General features: G+C 42.6%; 1 protein-coding gene across 2 annotated transcripts in view; it reads right to left on the bottom strand.

Moving 5' to 3' along the window:
• Positions 1 to 15,601, bottom strand: part of exd3 (exonuclease 3'-5' domain containing 3) — a 65,447-nt gene that overhangs the window by 48,075 nt on the left and 1,771 nt on the right. Inside the window, exons 1-13 of one of the 2 annotated variants that reach the window (XM_020484815.2) lie at positions 15,193 to 15,302; positions 13,479 to 13,553; positions 9,084 to 9,148; positions 8,430 to 8,591; positions 7,900 to 8,085; positions 7,639 to 7,692; positions 7,420 to 7,559; positions 7,228 to 7,334; positions 7,051 to 7,124; positions 6,838 to 6,876; positions 6,511 to 6,677; positions 6,239 to 6,386; positions 5,769 to 5,970 (exon numbers count right to left, since the gene is read on the bottom strand). In XM_020484815.2, the coding sequence (XP_020340404.1) occupies positions 5,769 to 5,970; positions 6,239 to 6,386; positions 6,511 to 6,677; positions 6,838 to 6,876; positions 7,051 to 7,124; positions 7,228 to 7,334; positions 7,420 to 7,559; positions 7,639 to 7,692; positions 7,900 to 8,085; positions 8,430 to 8,591; positions 9,084 to 9,148; positions 13,479 to 13,503 (1,369 nt within the window). In that variant the 5' untranslated portion in view covers positions 13,504 to 13,553; positions 15,193 to 15,302. Of the gene's footprint in view, positions 1 to 5,768; positions 5,971 to 6,238; positions 6,387 to 6,510; positions 6,678 to 6,837; positions 6,877 to 7,050; positions 7,125 to 7,227; positions 7,335 to 7,419; positions 7,560 to 7,638; positions 7,693 to 7,899; positions 8,086 to 8,429; positions 8,592 to 9,083; positions 9,149 to 13,478; positions 13,554 to 15,192; positions 15,303 to 15,601 lie in introns of those variants that run through there. The other variant, XM_020484813.2, reaches the window with a different exon arrangement.

Below are 15,601 nucleotides of genomic sequence, written 5' to 3'. Positions count from 1 at the left end.
GACCAAGTCCATATTGTGGCAAGAACAGCTCAAATAAGCAAAGAGAAACGACAGTCCATCATTACATGAAGACATGAAGGTCAGTCAATCCGGAAAATTTCAAGAACTTTTAAAGTTTCTACAAGTGCAGTCACAAAAAAACATCAAGCACTATGATGAATCCCGACTCTCATGAGGACCGCCACAGGAAAGGAAGACCTAGAGTTACCTATGCGCATAGGATACGTTCAATAGAGTTACCAGCCTTAGAAATTGCAGCCCAAATAAATGCTTCAGAGTTAAAATAACAGGCACATCTCAACATCAACTGTTCAGGAGGACACTGCGTGAATCAGGCCTTCAAGGTCAAATTGCTGCAAATAAACCACTACTAAAGGACACCAATAAGAAGAAGAGACTTGCTTGGGCCAAGAAACACGAGCAATGGACATTAGACCGGTGGAAATCTGTCCTTTGGTCTGATGAGTCAAATTTGAGATTTTTGTTTCCAACTGTCGTGTCCTTGTGAGATGCAGAGTAGGTGAACGGATGATCTCCGCATGTGTGGTTCCCACCGTGAAACATGGAGGAGGTGCGAATGTCTGGGGGTGCTTTGCTGTTGACACTGTCAGTGATTTATTTAGAATTCAAGGCACACTTAGCCAGCATGGCTACCACAGCATCCTGCAGCGATACCTCATCCCATCTGGTTTGCGCTTAGTGGGACTATCATTTGTTTTTACAACAGAACAATGACCCAAAACACACCTCCAGGCTGTGTAAGGGCTATTTGACCAAGAAGGAGAGTGATGAGTGCTGCATCAGATGACCAGGCCTCCACAATCACCCGACCTCAACCCAATAGAGATGGTTTGGGATGAGTTGGACCGCAGAGGGAAGGAAAAGCAGCAAACAAGCATATGTGGGAACTCCATCAAGTCTGTTGGAAAAGCATTCCAGGTGAATTTTGTATTTATTTTATGTATTGAAGCTGGTTGAGAGAATGCCAAGAGTGTGCAAAGCTGTCAAGGCAAAGGGTGGCTACTTGAATAATCTCAAATATAAAATATAAACTCAGCATTAAAAGAATACATTTTCACATCATATTTTATTACAGAGTTTAAAGCATTTTTCTCTATTAACTCTCAATCAACAGATAACCCCTCGCTCCTTTGGGAAACCTGTAAAGCGTACTCTCTTCTAACACAGGACGCTGAAAAGAAAATGAGATTTGTCAGGCAAAAGCTATATGAACATGGCGGTAAGCCAGGAAAGTACTTGGCATACCTAGCTAAAAAGAGAGCTGACTCTCAGTCAATTGCCACTATTACTGATTCTGATGGCAATCAATTATATGAAAATAAATTGATAAATGACTCATTTAAGAAATTTTATGCGAACCTTTATGCCTCAGAACTGCCAAATGATGCACCCAAATTAATGGAGAACTTATTTTCTAAGATTGAGCTCCCTACTATCTCCGAAGAACAGAGGTCTCTCCTTAATGCCCCTATTACTGAGGAAGAGATCATGTTCGCAATTAAGAATTTGCAAAATGGTAAGTCCCCAGGACCAGACGGGTTTTGTAGTGAGTTCTATAAAGAGTTCCATGGCCTGATCCTTGAGCCAATGCGTGATATGTTTAACCACTCATTTTCAAATGACCAGCTCCCTCAAACGATGAGAGAAGCCAACATATCACTTATTCTCAAAAAAGGGAAAATGTCCAGAGTTTTGTTCCTCGTACAGACCAATTTCCCTTCTGAATGTGAATAGAAAATTGCTTTCTAAAATTTTTGCCACAAGATTAGAGGACTCACTGCCACTAATTGTGAAAGGAGACCAAACTGGCTTCATTAAGGGCCGTAAGTTATGCAACAATGTCAGGCGGATTCTTAATGTAATTCAAGCCTACCAACAAAGTGCTGTGGATGGTCTTGTGCTCTCCCTAGATGCTGAGAAAGCATTTGATCGTGTAGAGTGGTCTTACCTATTCTTTGCTCTAAATCAATTTGGTCTAGGGGACAACTTTATAAAACGGGTGAAAGTTTTATATGATGATCCTCAGGCTGCTGTCCTTACTAATGAACTACGGTCAAATAGCTTCTCTATATACAGAGGTACCAGACAGGGCTGTCTTTTGTCCCCTCTCCTCTTTGCACTTGTTATGGAACCACTGGCCGAGGCTATCAGGGTAACGCCTGCTATACAGGGGCTGCTCATTGGTGAAGTTCACCATAAAATAAGCTTGTATGCTGATGTCCTGATATTCATATCTAGTCCCGAGACTTCAATTACATCTCTTATTAATATTATTGAATTATTCAGCGAATTCTCAGGCTACAAGATTAACTAAGTCAGAGGCTATGCCACTTGGTAGCCTACACTCTGTACCTAATACTTCTCCCCCCTTCCCTTTAAAATAGTCTCCCTCAGGTTTTATGTATCTGGGTATATTTGTAACTCCTAAATTCCAGCAAATGTACAAAGCCAATTTTGTTCCCTTGTTTGATACAATAAGACAGGATCTGGAGCGCTGGAACTCTCTCCCGATTTCATGGTTGGGTAGAATATCCCTCTTGAAAATGAACATTTTACCTAGACTACTTTACCCAATCCAAATGATCCCAGTATTACTCTCCAATAAGGTAATAAAGGATGTAAATGGATGGCTAAGTTCCTTTATATGGAGTAAACGCAAGCCAAGACTTAAAATAGCAATATTGCAGCTGCCAAGTTCTATGGGCGGCTTGGATCTGCCCAATATCAGGTTCTATCAGTAGTGTGCCCACCTATGTTATATTTCTGACTGGATCACAAACGATGACTCCTCTATTTGGTTAGACATTGAGACTTCTCTTTCAAAATACCCCTAACAGGATCTTTTATTTTTCAGAAGTGTCAAGTCTGTAGAAGATCACTGCAATAATCCCATTACATTTAACACACTCAAAGTATGGAGGTCAGTTCAACGCTTCCTGGGAAGGTCCAAACTAACTTCTGCTCTTACCCCAATTCTTAACAACCCAGATTTTGGTCCAGGATTGCTGGCTTTCACTTTTGGCTTAATAAGGGCATACGCAGACTAAATGACTTATTTGCTGATAAGATTTTATTGTCATTTGAGCATATGGTCGAGAAATATCGACTCCCAAAGCAGGACTTTTTCCGCTTCCTACAAGTAAGACATATTCTGAAGAGCACCACCTTATTTGGTAACCCTGATATGTCTGTCATTGAAATAATGTTTTTTTTTCCCCACAAAGGAAAATGTCTGTAAGTCTGTTTTATGATGCTGTAAGGTCCTTTTCTGCTGTCAACACAGAGGGTGAAACAAGTGTGGGAGAAAGAATTGTCTGTTACTATTGACAAAGAGAAGTGGGAGGACATTTGGAGATCTGCAAAAACAATATCTATATGTAATCGTACTAGAGCAATCCAATTAAGAATAATACACAGATTGCATATATCCCCAAATCACAGACATGCTTTTAGCCCCTCTTCCTCTTCTCCTCAGTGTCTTAAATGTAAAACTGATACAGGCACCCTACCACATTGTTTATGGTCATGTACCAAAATACAAAGATAATGGTCTGGTGTTCTGCAAGAAATTGAAAAGAGCCTACGGGTTGATCTAGAATTGGACCCAGTTTCTTTACTGTTGAGTCTCCCTAGTAGGCATGTTACTTCTGTGGGTAAGAGGAGGCTTTACAACATCCTTACCTTCACAGCGAGGAAAAACATCCTTTTACAGTGGATTAGTGATAAGGTTCCTTCTATTAAAGATAGTCATAAGATACTATTTGAATGGGTGCCTCTGGAATATCTGACATGTACATTGCATTCTAAAACAGATCAGTTCTACAAAGTATGGGAACCTTATCTAAATTACCTAGAACCTGAGGTATCAGCTATTATGCTACAAGGATTCTCTTAGAATGGTGGTGATCTATGTATTTCATAATTACACTGTACGTTCTGTGTGTGGAACCTAACTTCTTGGTTTAAACTGAGCATTTTTGTTTAATTTCTGTTTGTAAATTTGTTTAAAATGTATGTATTGAGAGACGCAATGATGGGGATGGGGTGAGAGAAGCACCGAGCAGGAAGAGGAAAATGGTGTACGTATGTATGGGTGTGTATGTATGTATGTGTGTATGTATGTATGTGTGTGTGTGTGTGTGTATGTATGTGTGTGTGTGTATGTGTGTGTGTGTATGTATGTGTATATATATATATATATATATATATATATATATGTATGTATGTATGTATGTATGTATGTGTGTATATTATATATATATATATATATATATGCAGGTATGTGTAAGTGAGTGCTGTTTTTTTTGCTTTGTCTCTGTTGTTTTATCTCTTAATATGGGTGAAAATTGTGAAATTCCAATAAAAATACTGTTACAAAGACACTAACAGCTTACAGATGGTAGGCAATTAAGGTCAAATAATTAATAAATTGCAATGTCTGTACTGTGAGATGCCTAAGACAGCACTACAGGGAGACAGGACAGACAGCTGATCGTCCTCGCAGTGGCAGACCACATGTAACAACACCTGCACAAGATCGGTACATCTGAACATCACACCTTAGGGACAGGTACAGGATGGCAACAACAACTGCCCGAGTTACACCAGGAACGCACAAACCCTCCATCAGTACTCAGACTGTCCACAATAGGCTGGACTGAGGGCTTGTAGGCCTGTTGTAAGGCAGGTTCTCACCAGACATAACCGGCAACAACGTTGCCTATGGTCACAAACCCACCGTCGCTGGACCAGACAGGACTGTCAAAAAGTGCTCTTCACTGGCGAGTCGCGGATTTGTCTCACCAGGGGCGATGTTCGGATTCGTGTTTATTGTCAAAGAAATGAGCGTTACGCCGAGGCCTGTACTCTGGAGCGGGATCGATTTGGAGGTAGAGGGTCTAGGCCGGTGTGTCACAGCATCCTCGGACTGAGTTTGTTGTCATTGCAGGCAATCTCAACTCTGTGCGTTACAGGGAAGACATCCTCCTCCCTCATGTGGTACCCTTCCTGCAGGCTCATCCTGACATGACCCTCCAGCATGACAATGCCACCAGCCATACTGCTCATTCTGTGTGTGATTTCCTACAAAACAGGAATATTAGTGTTCGTTGAGTACGTCTGGGACCTGTTGGATCGGAGGGTGAGGGCTAGGGGCATTCCCCCCAGAAATGTCCGGGAACTTGCAGGTGCCTTGGTGGAAGAGTGGGGTAACATCTCACAGCAAGAACTGGCAAATCTGGTGCAGTCCATGAGGAGGCGATGCACTGCAGTACTTAATGCAGCTGGTGGCCACACCAGATACTGACTGTTACTTTGATTTTGACCCCCCCTTTGTTCAGGGACACAATATTCCATGTCTGTTAGTCATATGTTTGTGGAACTTCTTCAGTTTATGTCTCAGTTGTTGAATCTTGTTATGTTAATACAAATATTTACACATGTTAAGTTTGCTGAAAATAAACGCATTTGACAGTTTTTGCTGAGTTTATTTGATTTGTCTAACACTTTTTGGTTACTACATGATTCCATGTGTTATTTCATAGTTCTGATGTCTTCACTGTTATTCTACAATGTAGAAAATAGTAAAAATAGAGAAAACTCTTGAATGAGTAGGTGTGTCCAAACTTTTAACTGGTACTGTAGGTCTGGTCGACACATGGACAGACAACAGAAGGCATATCAAGACCCATTCCACAAATGTTTTGAAGACAAAAATAAATCCAATATACACCAATCCCTTCACTCACCCAGCTTGAGGACCGTGGTAGCAGAGAAGAGGCTCCTGATGAAGGTGACAGTGATGTTATGTTGAGAGAATCCATGGGCACACAGGTCCAACAGGAACACCTGGCCTGGCACTGCTAGCTGGATCAAAGCTACCCTCTGCTGGGGAGACACTGCACCGAACCCTGCCCTCCACTCCATATCCACCCCTACTATACAACCAGGCTGGAGAACAGGGGAGAGCAGGGAAGATATTTTGGGGTTGTGAATAAGTTCTACACCTGATGTATTCCGTGCATGTGACTAATAAAATTTGATTTGATAAATGCTATTATTTTACACTGTTTACATTTTTCATAGGTGCTTACATGGGATTTAGTCTGCAAGTTTTCTACAAGAGACCCTTTATAAATTAAAATGACGTGCTGTCGGACACACACACACAAGCCAGTGAGGAGTCATCTGTGGAACCACCTCTCTGATTGATTGATACCTGTAGCACTGTGTCTCTGCAGCGATGTAGCCCCTCCACAGTCTCCAGGAAGTGGACATGGTCCCTGGTGATTGGCAGCTGGTAGAACCTATCACGGTGTGCCTGGGACGGGTCCCACGACTCAGCATTGCAGCCTTTAGATACCTCCCTGAAGAAGAGGCAGAGGATTGAATGAATGAATATATGAGAAATATGTGGACAGCGGACAACAGAGACGTAGATTGACTGATAGATTACATTTATTTTCCATCATTCTCTCTACAGCTCTGTACCTCAGCGAGGGTGGTAGGCTCTCCTGTGTGTCCCACACCCCAAACGGCAGACGATCTTTGGGGAGACCGTAGTGTAGTGACCACTGGGCAGCGTTGACCATCCCACCATACTTAACCATCAACTCAACCAACTGGATTTGCAGCTCTGGGTCGTCTGCCACTGTCGACTGACCATACTCGTCAATGTAGTGAACACTGAACACACACACCAATCAACCAACCAACCAATGACCGAGATACTGAGATTATATCATGCATGGGCCCTGTTGTGTGTGTTTTTAAAAGACTAAAGTAAGCAAAAAGAGAAGCTGATTTCACACGTCGTACCTGTACATGGTCCCTCCAGTTCTCCTCTGACATGCCTTTCTGAAAGTCAGAGACGGTGAGAAGTGAGGACATGTGAATGGGGTGGGAAGCAGAGGCCTCACAGAACATAAGGTAACATACTTTAATCGACCTGATTGCAAGTAACTGTGCATAAGAATGCCTGCTAAAGGACTGAAATGTATCACATTAAAAGGACCCAGGTTTGCTGCTTACCTCTACAAACCTTTTATACATGAGGAAACGCATGGAGTCTGATTTACGCTTGTACACAGAGTTGGGACACAGGCCTGCAAAGTGAAACCATTGAAACCAATGAAAATGTAGAGCAGGCACACTGATGATCGGTGATACACATGGGCACTATCAGAACGAACACACACACACACACACCTGGGTCAATGTTAAATTTCTCCATCAGTCGAAACACTTGTTTGCTGAGCATCTTGGGCTGGATTTGATCAGTTTGATGTTTGGAGAGGGACAAGCGGGGAAAATGCCTGCAGTGAAGCACAAGGAAACATAAACCACCCACTAATGCCACACACGCACAGAAAGAGTCGCGCGCACGCACACACAAAATACCTGCGTAGTTGTGCTATGCTGAAGTCAGGATGGCACCAGGAGTCCAGCAGTGTGACCATACGTTCCTCCAGTCTAGGATGGCCCCTTACAAACGACTCGGCCATAGGAAGCTTGTCCTGTAGAATCAGAGGGACACACATCTGCAACACACACACGGGGGGGTCATGGTTTAGTACCAACACACAACTTTGCTTTTAATAACAGGTTCTGATCGCTCACCTCCTCCATATCCACTTCATTCTGAAGCTCCAGTTTCATGCTTAACAACGCAGCCTGAAAAACAATGAAAACATTTATTTAAATTGTGAAAATCCCCAAACATTCATTTTGATTCCCCCCCCCCAAAAAAAGGTGTATAGTTTTTATTCATTAACCTAATATAGCTTTGTCTGACTACATCATGATTAACCCATTTGATTCCAATCCACCCCGTCACACAACAACAACCAGATGAAGAAGAATAGCAGAACACCAACTCACCTCCCTGTAGCAGTTGACAGCCTGCAGTTTGATGATATGCAGCCTCAGGATGCTCCGGTCCAGATTCCCCAGCTGGTAGATGTCTATGAGAGGATCCATGAAGCTGGGCTGGGCGTCCGTGAGAAGGCTGAGAGCACGACGCTGCAATCCCAATTTAGAGACCTCTGGGACGGCCTGGAGGGTCACCTGGAGGTAGGTGAGATTTACAAATGACGCTTCGTGATTATTTTCTTTAGCTCAAAGTAGCGACATGTCTTAATTAATAAACCACAAGCATACAATACTTTGGAAAGTATTCAGACCCCTAACCCCTTTTTCCACATTTTGTTACGTTACAGCCTTATTCTAAAATGGATTCAATTGTTTGTTGTTTTCATCAATCAACACAATTTTTTTTATCATATTCAAGTGAAATAAAGTGCTGGCCATTTTATGTGAACTATTTTTGGTTCCTGGCACCCTTTATAATTGTTTACAATAGAGGATCTTCAGTGGAACTGAGCGTGCTGTTTTCCTTTACTGAGACGGACCTTGGGATGTGTGCGTCTCCAGCGCTCAAACTCCATGAGGATGCTGTGGCCCATGGTGGTGGCCTTCCCCTTCTGCCTGCCTGGACAGCCCTCCAGGACACACAGCAGGTCCTCTAGGGGTGTCTGGAAGTCTGAAAATCCCTTGAAGGCTACAGCTCGCAGCTGAGAGGACAGGGGAGGAGATGGATGGAAGGGGGGGGTTTAGATACACACTCTCCATCTGTGTCAAATCAATCTCTGCATATTAACTTTTATGCTAAAATCTCAAATTCACACATAAAGCTATCAGTTGTATAACACTTTGTTTGGCATGGCATTAAAGTATTGAATCTTGTTTTAGATAGATTTTGGTACTCACAGTACTCTGTCACACACTTTCCCTTTCTCATTCAACATCTCTCACAATTTGCACAGTTAGTCAATATCTACAAACAATGCATGTCTGTTTGAGAGATTGTAATCTTGAGGCTTGATCTTTTACACAATATTTCAGACGCAGAGTCATTCACTCAACATTCTCATAGATATACCCAGTATAGACCTGGCATGCGACATGATGATGCACTGTTCACTCATTCCTTCCCTCAAGCTTTTTCTTCACACACACTGTGAAGTTGACGACATTCACACTGTAAATGCAGCTTTCTGTCTCACCGGCTCTAGCTCTTTCCTGGTCCAGAAGTCAAAGAGTTGTTCTCTCAGTGCCGTGGGGTCAGCACCTGGAGGTCACACAGTTGATATGGGGTTACACACTGACCCCTACTGACCTCTCACCCCAACCTGTCATTGGCATAGGGGTTACCAGCCTAACCCTTCACCCAACCAGCTTAGTGTGTTTCTCACTCTCTTTCAGCTCCATTTTTCACTCACACTAGATAAGCCTAACCTCCCGAATCCTGAAGCATAACAAACACACTAGCACATGTGCTTTCTGAAGTCAGCCTATTGCTACACTAACCACTCCATCAATGTTTATATCACTACTACTTAAAGTGGAACTGACAGAATTTTAGCAACATGACAACTTTTAAAATCGGTTCATATAGACCCCCCAGGAAGAATATTATACTTTTAAAAACATTTTCTGACAAGCCAGCACTTAGACATGGTCATTTTCACAAATTCTTAGAATGTTTGTGAATTACGTATAGTAAGGCATGTGAAAATTATATAACAATATAGAGTAGGAAAGCGGACGTACATTCAGACAGTAAATAAAACATCCGTCTCGTCCAGGACCGGAGTCGACGCAAACTGGTGCACCACAGACCAATCAGAGCTACAGTAGGCCTTTATACAAACAAGCCAATTGCCACACAAGCCTGCCATCATTTACTTTGAACTGGACTGTGTGTTTACAGGCAGTAGCAACAGCGAGACTTTAAAATCATTAAAACGTATTTGCCAAAAGCCACAAAATACACCTGAATGAAATTGCACTGAAACGATGTAGAATTGTAGCCTATTAATCCTTCTGCAGCTTGCCTGCCAATGCTTGCTTATCCCAACCAAACACCTAAGTGGCTAAAGTTAGCTAGCTTGCTCCTTTCAAACACAAATGAGAGAACACCTCACTTTGACCAGTTTACTCGCCCTAGCAGAGCTGGTTAGCCAGGCTGTTTACATGTTATCTAGAGGGTTCGTGACTAACTATGACTTTTTTTTGCCTACGTTTACCGACACAGGTCATATTCAGTGGGTGTTGTGCGATCGTAAATTCATCAGCTATTCTGCGCTCTGGCACACAGACGAGAGTGCTCTGAATTGGAGTAGAAAGCCAGAGTGAATTTGCGAATGTAGGAGATGACATGACATCCTCCTACCAGCTAGCTGGCTAACGTTAGGCTCCATAGTTTTAGCTTGCTACCTAAATAGATACACTAGCCTATTAGCTAGTTTGACTGTATTGACATTCCCAGCCTTAGTTGCAACCTGTATGCTCTCGTTGGCTGGCCCTCGCTTCATATTCGTCGCCAAACCCACTGGCTCCAGGTCATCTATATGTCTTTGCTACGTAAAGATGTCTTTGCTGCGCTTTCTGCCCACAACAGATATGTCTATGTCCTGGGAAATGTTACAACCTCATGCTAATCACATTAGTCTACATTAGCTTAACCGTCCCGTGGGGAAGGACACTGATCCTGTAGAGGTTTAGGGGAGGCAGGTAGCCTAGTGATTAGAGCATTGGGCCAGTAACCAAAAGTTGCCATACCAGGCAACTGCTCTCGACGGTGCAGCTACAGAACTTTTAGAGGATCTGGGGATCCATGCCAAATATTTTCAGTCTCCTGGAGGGGGAAAGGGCGTTGTCGTGCCCCCTTCACAACTTTCTCGGTGTGTTTGGACCAAGACAGTTTGTTGATGATGTGGACACCATGTTTCATGATGTTGAAACTCTCCACCTCCTCCACAACAGCCCGTCGATGTGAATGCGGTGATCAGGCCTACCACGGTTGTGTCATCAGCAAACTGATGTATGTACGGTCACTGTGGGGACAACTGCAAACGAGTTAAAACGTTGTCAGTTTTTAAGAATAACTGGATTATCATGAACTCAAAAGGAGTGGGATAGGACAGTATTAACAGCAGTTGTTTAGGGTTACTGACCGGGTTTTGGAGCAGTTCTGCTTTGCTTTTGGTTAGATTTAAAGCCATAACACCCTCTGAGAACAGAGGACAGGGCACATATTTTGGAGGGCTGGGGTTTAAAAAGGCCTTGTAACAAAAGGGGAGGTGTAGACTGGGTATGTTCCTAAGCATTCCCAAAAGCTCTTGCCTCGCTCTCCCCCCTCCTCTCCTTCCCAGGCCTAGTGTTCCTGTTCCCCTCCCCCCACTGCTGTCTGTTTGTCTCGGATTTCCCCAGGAAAGGGCAACGCGGTGGTCACGGTGTACAAAATCCAGCCTTCCTGACGGACAGCCTGGGAAAGCAGACCAAAGGGCTTCTCTCTCTTTCTTTCTTTCTTTCTTTCTCTCCCTACCCACACTTTAACTCTCAGGTCTTCATGGATCAGAGCTGGTTCATGCCTACACAGCAGAGATACTTTCCAGACTCACCAAAGCAAAGCACAACACAATGCATGGCAGAAGAACACAGCACACTTCATAGAAATCGTATACATCTTTCTCCCTCTCCGTTGCTATTCTCTCTACTTTAGCAGTTATCCCCCAACCTAAATCCACAGAGAGAAAAAAGAGGGGGGGCTCAGGAATGTGGAACATGTCGCTTCTCAATTGTCTGGGTGAGCTGCTGAGTGACAGGTAAGCAGGGACTCAGAGCTGTATATGGAGGAGCACTCCACTTGAGTTTGAGTTTATTTTTATTTTTACAGGGACAGTGCACATTAATCAACATTTCAGTAAAAGTGCCAGTTTTAGCCAACCGGCTAATTTTCAACCGCAGTCCCTGGGCAGGTTATTAAAAACAATTACAATATAGACAATAGCAACATAGAACAAGCAAGACATAGCAACATATGACAAGCAAGACATAGCATACAGACAGAGCAACATAGGACAAGCAAGACATAGCATACAGACAGAGCAGCATAGGACAAGCAAGACGTAGCATACAGACAGAGCAGCATAAAACAAAAAGCAGCAAGACAAAATTCATAAAAGCAACAAAGTATTTCCACACCTCACAAGCTACAGACAACAGACAACATGGAGAGCGGCAACACACAGCTAGGGACCATGTTCACAAATCTGATTGACCTTTAGCCATGTCTTCAAGCATTTGGTGAAAGTGTGATATGTGGTGCAGTTATGTGTGTCTGATGGCAGTGTATTCCAGACATGGGAAGCTCTCACAGAGAATGCAGATTTACTAAAGGTGCTTTTCCTTAGGGGAACTATACAGTCACCTCTCATGGCAGACCTTGTGGATCTGCTGCCATATGTCTGGGTTTTCTGTTTAACAAAAATATTGAGTGGAGGGGGAGCCAGGCCATTGAGGATCTTTAATACAAGACATGCGTCGGTGTATTGCACAAGATTTTCCCAACTCAAGAGCTCATGCTTTCTAAGGATGTGACAATGATGATGGCTATTGGGCTTCCTATCAAGCACTTTGAGAGCCTGTTTGTAGACAGACTGAATAGGTTTTAATGTTGTACAGCAAGCTTGGGCCCAACTAGTCAAGCAGTATGTTAAGTGGGGGAGTATCATAGATTTGAAGTACAGTTTTGCTACCTCTGTAGTCAAACTATTTCGTATAAATCGGAAATTAGCTAGGTTGAATTTGGTTATTTGAATTACCTTTTTCACATGCTTTTTAAAAGAGAGGTTGGAATCAAGTATGATGCCAAGGTACTTAAAATCGGATACCACCTGGAGCTTCTCCCCTGACACATAGACATCTGGCTCAGTAGCATCTGTTGCCCTCTTTGTGAAGAACATGCAAACAGTTTTTTTCACATTGAGATGCAAACACGAGTCACTGAGCCACTTTGTAACCTGGACCATTACAGTAGTGAGTTCTTGTGCAGCTTGTTGTTTGCTCTTTGCATGCACATATATCACTGTATCATCTGCATACATTTGAACTTCAGACCCAGTACAGACAGAAGGCAGATCATTAATGTACAGGCTGAACAGGAGGGGCCCCAGTATTGACCCTTGGGGCACGCCCACATCATAGCTACGAGTGGGCGACAGCTCATTGCTCACTCTGACACACTGAGTTCTGCCTTCAAGGTATGATTTCATCCATCTCAAGGCATCAGGGGAAAAGTTTAACTTGGACAATTTTGTGATGAGAATCTCATGGTTAACAGTATCAAAAGCCTTCCTTAGGTCCAGAAACACAGCCCCAACAGCACCCCCTTTGTCCATCTTGGACTTCACATTTTCCAGAAGAAAGAGAGAGTTTGGTGTGTGTGTGTGTGGTTCAACTTGTATACCTTTACACCTGCCGGGACTATCCTTCCTGTCATTCCGACAGAGGCAAAACCATACCAGAACATGTGTGCTTGTGTATTTAAGCTTGGTGTCTGGACTGATGCGTGTGTGTAGGCCCCAGACAAGTGTTTGTTTGGCTTAACTACTGACCCAATTGTTGCGTCGCCTGGCTCATTCCTCTCCAGTGGGTTGTGCTGCGTCGTAAGTCTGAGGGGTCTCACGTTCCTAGGGGGGAGGAGGGGAGACAATGTGAGGGAGGGGGAGACAGTATTGGGGGGAGATATATACTGGTAGTTGAGTTCAGCAACAGACGGGAATGCCTGTTCTGGTATACAAACAAACATCAGGGTGAATGGGGACACACCCTGACTGGCATTGCAGGCCTGATTAGCAGCACCTGATTGGTGGGAATTCACAATATAATGCGTAGACACTTCCTGACTGGGAACATTTAATTAGTTATTGACTAAAGTTCATTTATGCATCCCAAACTCAAACCATAATTTCATCCACATTAGAAATTTAGAGTTCTTTTCTTTCAGTTTCTGATCAAATAATTTTCACATTTATTTTTGTTATATTCATTTAAATGACATAGTTGCTACTAGAGGTCGGCAGATTATGATTTTTCAACGCCGATACCGATTATTGGGGGACCAAAAAAGCCGATACCGATTAATCGGCCAATTTTTTTATTTGTTTTTATTTGTAATAATGACAATTACAACAATACTGAATTAACACTTATTTTAACTTAATATAAAACATCAATAAAATCTATTTAGCCTCAAATAAATTATGAAACATGTTCAATTTGGTTTAAATAATGCAAAAACAAAGTGTTGGAGAAGAAAGTAATATGTGCCATGTAAAATATGTGTCATGTAAAAAAGCTAACGTTTGAGTTCCTTGCTCAGAACATGAGAACATATGAAGGTTGGTGGTTCCTTTTAACATGAGACTTCAATATTCCAAGGTAAGAGGTTTTAGGTTGTAGTTAATATAGTATTTATAGGACTATTTCTCTCTATACCATTTGTATTTCATATACCTTTGAATATTGGATGTTCTTATAGGCACTATAGTACTGCCAGTGTAACAGTATAGCTTCCGTCCCCCTCCTCGTCCCTATCTGGGCTCGAACCAGGAACACATCGACAACAGCCACACTCGAAGCATCATTACCCATCGATCCACAAAAGCCGCGGCCCTTGCAGCGCAAGGGGAATAACTACTCCAAATCTAAAAGCGAGTGACGTTTGAAACAGTATTAGCGCACACCCAGCTAACTAGCTAGACATTTCACATTGGTTACACCAGCCATTAAGCTGATAGGCTTGAAGTCATAAACAGCGCTGTGCTTGCGAAGAGCTGCTGGCAAAACGTACGAAAGTGCTAATTGAATGAATGATTACGGGCCTGCTGCTGCTCAGTCAGACTGCTCTATCAAATCAGACTTAATTATAACATAATAACACACAGAAATACGAGCCTTTGGTCATTAATATGATCGAATCCGGAAACTATCATTTCGAAAAGAAAAAAAACGTTTATTATTTCAGTGAAATACGGAACCATTCGGTATTTTATCTAACGAGTGGCATCCCTAAGTCTAAATATTCTTGTTACATTGCACAACCTTCAATGTATATCATAATTACGTAAAATTCTGGCAAATTAGTTCGCAATGAGCCAGGCAGCCCAAACTGTTGCATATACCCTGACTCTGCATGCAATGAATGCAAGAGAAATGACACAATTTCACCTGGTTAATATTGCCTGCTAAACTGGATCAGTAGTTATAACTAGTGATTATGATTGCTTGTTTTTTATACGATAAGTTTAATGCTAGCCAGCAATTTACCTTGGCTTCTACTGCATTCGCGTAACAGGCAGGCTACTCGTGGAGTGCAATGGTTAGAGCGTTGGACTAGTTAACTGTGCGGTTGCAAGATTGAATCCCTGAGCTGACAAGGTGAAAATCTGTCGTTCTGCCCCTGAACAAGGCAGTTAACCCACAGTTCCTAGGCAGTCATTGAAAATAAGAATGTGTTCTTAACTGACTTGCCTAGTTAAATAAAAGGTATAAAAAAAAACATTTTAAAAATCATAATAAAAATAATCGGAAATCGGCGCCCAAAAACACCAATTTCCAATTGTTATGAAAACTTTAAATCGGCCCTAATTAATCGGCCATTCCGATTAATCGGTCGACCTCTAGTTGCTACCCTATTACCAGAACTTCTCACAAGCTGTATTCATATTAGTGATTG

This window comes from Oncorhynchus kisutch, linkage group LG6, assembly GCF_002021735.2.
Source record: "Oncorhynchus kisutch isolate 150728-3 linkage group LG6, Okis_V2, whole genome shotgun sequence".
Taxonomy (NCBI): Eukaryota; Metazoa; Chordata; class Actinopteri; order Salmoniformes; family Salmonidae; genus Oncorhynchus; species Oncorhynchus kisutch.
The sequence above is the reverse complement of the archived record's forward strand: the minus strand, read 5'-3'. Positions and strand labels throughout refer to the sequence as shown.